At 43.3% G+C, this 4,214-nt stretch overlaps 1 protein-coding gene across 1 annotated transcript in view; it reads right to left on the bottom strand.

Annotated features, from left to right (window-relative positions):
- PRPH2 (peripherin 2 (retinal degeneration, slow)) overlaps nt 1-3,630 on the bottom strand; it is an 11,295-nt gene extending 7,665 nt beyond the window's left edge. Inside the window, exon 1 of the mRNA XM_009582775.1 lies at nt 2,442-3,630. Within this exon, the coding sequence (XP_009581070.1) occupies nt 2,442-3,022 (581 nt within the window). The 5' untranslated portion in view covers nt 3,023-3,630. The remainder of the gene's footprint in view (nt 1-2,441) is intronic.
- Nucleotides 3,631-4,214: the final 584 nt, after the last annotated feature.

The following is a 4,214-nucleotide window of genomic DNA, read 5'->3' as shown; positions in this document are numbered from 1 at the left end:
CAGGAAGGAGTGATCACAGCACAGTTGGGGTGGAAGGGAGATGCTGGAGGTGACCTGAGCTTGGAAGAGAACCCACAACAGCCTTAGGACCCACCATATCCAGCTAGAACATTGATCCAGCAAACCTAATAGCTTCTCTTTGATGATAATAGCTCCAGGAAGGGGTTATGCATTTATTCTTGGCTTGGGAAGGTAGCCAGTATTTAAAATACGAAATGGGCTTCAGCAACAGGATGTTGAAAAATTTCTGAAGTCCTTGCAGGAGCTCCCCGCTATTGTTCATTTGAGACTGTGGTTGCTCTCCATAAACCGCCATTTAGCCTGGTGCCTTATGAGATGTTTAGATGAGAGATACTTAGAAGGCAAATAGTTCCGCTGGCACTGCAAAGAAAGACTATAATGAGGACTGCAACTCTAACAAACGCCATTTTGCTTAGAAAATGGCAGAATGGAGAGCCCCAGTGACTTCGAAAGGTGAAAAAAATCTGAGTCGCTTGTAGCTTTCTATATGGATATTTTAAAGCTGTGTCATAGAGAGAGAGGTGATTGCAACAGCCTGGTGCAGCAAAATTCCACTTTGCAGTCATGACCTAAATATATCTAAATGCCAAATGCAGTTGAGGTTTTATCTCTAGATGTAAAATGTGCTCCGAGTTGGGTCTAATTCCCATTGATGTGTAAATGCTCCACCAGTTTCAGAGAGATCGGATCAGGCCTTCGCTCTACAAATAATACAAAAACCACATTGCGGGGGATGGACTCCCACCTTCACTGGAATTAAGGAGAACTTTGCTATTGACTTCAAAGGGGCCAGAATATCCCACCAGGAATGTGAGCAGAGATTGTGCACCACCGTGTATTTCAAACCTTGAATTCACTCATTAACATCCATCTGTGGATTTTTAGTGCCCTGTTTCCCGCCTCAGTAGTACAAAGAAGTTGCCCTGAGTCTCAGTCCCAAACAAGACATCATTTACTAAGGACAATATAACCTTGTTTTCCCTCTGTGCTTTGCCCTTCCACTGCTGCCGGATTAAGTTACAGCTCTCAAATCTCCACATAATGCTGGCAAGGTGAACTGACTATGTTTTCAAGTAGTTATTTATACCCATGGGCCTACCTTCGCAATGCAAATACTCCCTTATTAAACAGCGAATGTATTTGTTATAACCCCGCAGTGCAATAGGCTAAGCCTGTAAGAGTTTTCACTATAAAGTCCTAGTTCAGAATTGCAAAAACAACCAGACCACCCAACAAGTCAAAACAATATGCAGAGAGACACACAAGTGAAATACCATTTACACGGTCAGGCAGGCATCCCGAGAGATAGGCAAAGCTTTTTTCAAAATTACTTCAGGCGTTTTTAACATAGGCAGAGTATTTAAAAGGCAGATTGCTTCCAGTTTACAAGACCCTTTGTGCAACCGCAGAGAATGAACGTTAACGAGTGATGTTCCCAAAGAACTCTGAGTAACGATCTCTTCCCCAGATGCTTAATTTTTTAAAAGGTTGTGGGTATTTATGCTTAATGCTCATTTTTTAATTTCAAAAGTTCATTTGTTCTCATGTTTATTTTTTACTTGCGCTTACTGCGCCTAACCTGATTTTGAGATTACTGCCTCTTTGGGCACTGACATCAGAGCCATTAAGGTGTTTCAGGTCAACAATCTGTTCTGGTTTGTGTAGAGGAAACTAGTGCTGTTTTCATGTGAGGTTTAAAAAAATTAGGCACAAGTGTTTATATATATTGAACATGTTTTTATACAGGAGAGAACATAAAATGTATTTGGCTACAAGGGACACTGTGTAAAGCCAGGAACGTCAACAGGTGTTGACGGCTCAGTATTGTCACAGTGCGGCACCAATCCGTTGAGTGAATATAAAAATAAAAATCTAAATCTTAAGGATTTAAAACACATGAATTATTGGTAAGGCGTTAGTGTTCCTATTTGTTTCCATGAACTTGATTAATTGCCAGTATCTAAAGTGGAGTTTTAAACGTGGTGTCAGCAGTATATATCCAGGGAAGTCTTTTTTAAGGAACTTAGTAAGTCGCATTGAAATCTGCCTTAGGAATAATGAAGTTCTGATGCTTTCCTGTTGATTTGGGGAGTAGGTATGTGTGGGGTAATAATGGGTTTATAAAGAGGTAAAAGACAGTAAAAAATATTTTTTTTTAAGTCTGCTTACATAGCACTGCGTAATAGTAGAGAACTGTATTTTGGTGCTTTATATTTTATGTTCTGGATAGTGTTAGAGGAATTTGTCAGGGGAGAAGCAATCTAGCTGAAGGTTTGGGATGCTTATTAAGCAAGAGCAGGGAAAATACCCTTTTTATACAAAACCCCCTGCAGTCAGTGCCTGTTTTGATGTACATTTCTTCAGTATAATACTGATCAAATAATGATACTATGAGATACAACCCCCCCTAAGTCACTTACTCTTTCACTTCTTTGGAGCTGAAGTCCAGATATCTGTTGCTGATCCACTGAATTTCGAACCAATCTTTGAAGCCGTTGTTCCCACAGCATTTGAACTCAATCTGGAGCATGTCGATGGTCTTCTTCATGAAGCATCTTCCGGGGGTGTCTGTGTCCCGGTAGAACTTCATGCTGTTCTTGAGCCCCTGGGCCAGCGTGGTCTCCAGAGAGCCCCGCATGAGAAAGCAAATCAGAGCAGTGAAAAAAATGAGTATGTTAAAGAAGAAACATAGTGCCAGGTAAGGTTTCAGCAAAGGCTTCCACTTGGCAAATTTAGCGGGATCCAGAGAATCGTAACAAATTTTGCCAGCAAAACCATTGAAGGCGCAGGATAATATACCCATCAATATCAAAGAATTGGGCACAAAGTGGCTTTCAGAATTGTCCATCACTTCGCTTCGCTTCCGGAGTTCAATTTTGAGGAACAACCCCATGCTAAAAACAAGGATTCCAGCAAACACTGAAAACCAGTTCATGAGCCATAGTCCCTGCGCTAGTTTTACCCGTTTCTTCTGGTTGAATTTGACTTTCAGCAGTGCCATCTTCGTAATGTGAGATGTTGGAAGATTTCGCAGCCTGGACCCCTCTTCTTGGCGTAAGCGACTGGAGGAAGAACCATTCAGGCGTTGGGAGAGACCCCGAACGGCACGGTGGGAAGCGAGCCGCTGCACGGTCCTTCCATCTTGAGCTCCCCCAGTTAGGATTCAAGCAAGTAAAATATTCAAAGGTCCAAATGAACGATTTCACATTAGTGAGAATAATGGGCAATTAGCACCTACAACTATTTCTGGTGGTCCCTTCCAAGCAAAGGAGAAACTGTCTCAAGGTTTCAAACGATTTGATCTGGATCTGCAAGACGTCATTCTAATACCTTTAATCATTTGATCCAATTTGGAGAAATGTCTGTCAACAGATGAGTGGAAATAATCCCTCATTTTACTATTTAGTAGATTTATGCTTTCTTATGATAGGCTGCTGGGCAGAATGTGAAAACCCAGAGATATAAAGAGACCTTTGTTGCCAGAAGAATATGGATCCTTTAAGGAAAAAGGAAGAGGGCTCCGAGATGAAAAAAGGCTGCTTGAATACAAAAATATACTTCCCCTACGTGATCCTGATTTATTCATATCTACACCTTTCTAGTCCTTATCCTTCTGTGTTGACCCGAGATGACATCCCGTGGCTTATGTGTTCTGGAAGCAGATAAGCGTGATGTTTACAGTTACCTAAAAAACCTCAGCTTGGCATTTTCTATTTACTTCCAGGCTTGTACCATCTCCAGGCCTTGGCAGGAGGGAAGGAGAAAGGAAAAGCTCAGAGAAACTCAATAAATAAACCCCAGCCTGAAACTAGAGATGCTTTTATAAAAAGCGAGCTGACATGAGCAGCTTACTGGATAATCGCCAGGCCAGGGAGGGGAGCAGGGCTGCCCAGGAAGACCCAGGAGCTTACACCGGGGAGGAATTTGACCCAGCGGCTGGGGAGGGACCCTTGGGCCATCGTCACCAGCCAGTGCAAGGGAGGCACTCCCGGGGTCCTCGGGGTCTGCCGAGGGACCTGCAGCCCGGCTCCGCTTTCACGCTGTAGCGGGCAGCGAAGGAGGGATGAACCCCCTCCTTCTGCGGTGGCCTTCCTCCTCACGCCGCACAGCCGCTTCAGGCAAGCACGGGTGCTGAGCTTTCGCTCTTTCCAGTGCTTTAGGAGTTTTACTTGCCTTGAAATATTGCCTCCTGC

The sequence above is a fragment of the Fulmarus glacialis genome, unplaced genomic scaffold (genome assembly GCF_000690835.1).
Source record: "Fulmarus glacialis isolate BGI_N327 unplaced genomic scaffold, ASM69083v1 scaffold12350, whole genome shotgun sequence".
NCBI lineage: Eukaryota > Metazoa > Chordata > Aves > Procellariiformes > Procellariidae > Fulmarus > Fulmarus glacialis.
Note: the sequence above shows the minus strand (reverse complement) of the source record. Positions and strands in the feature narration are given on the sequence as shown.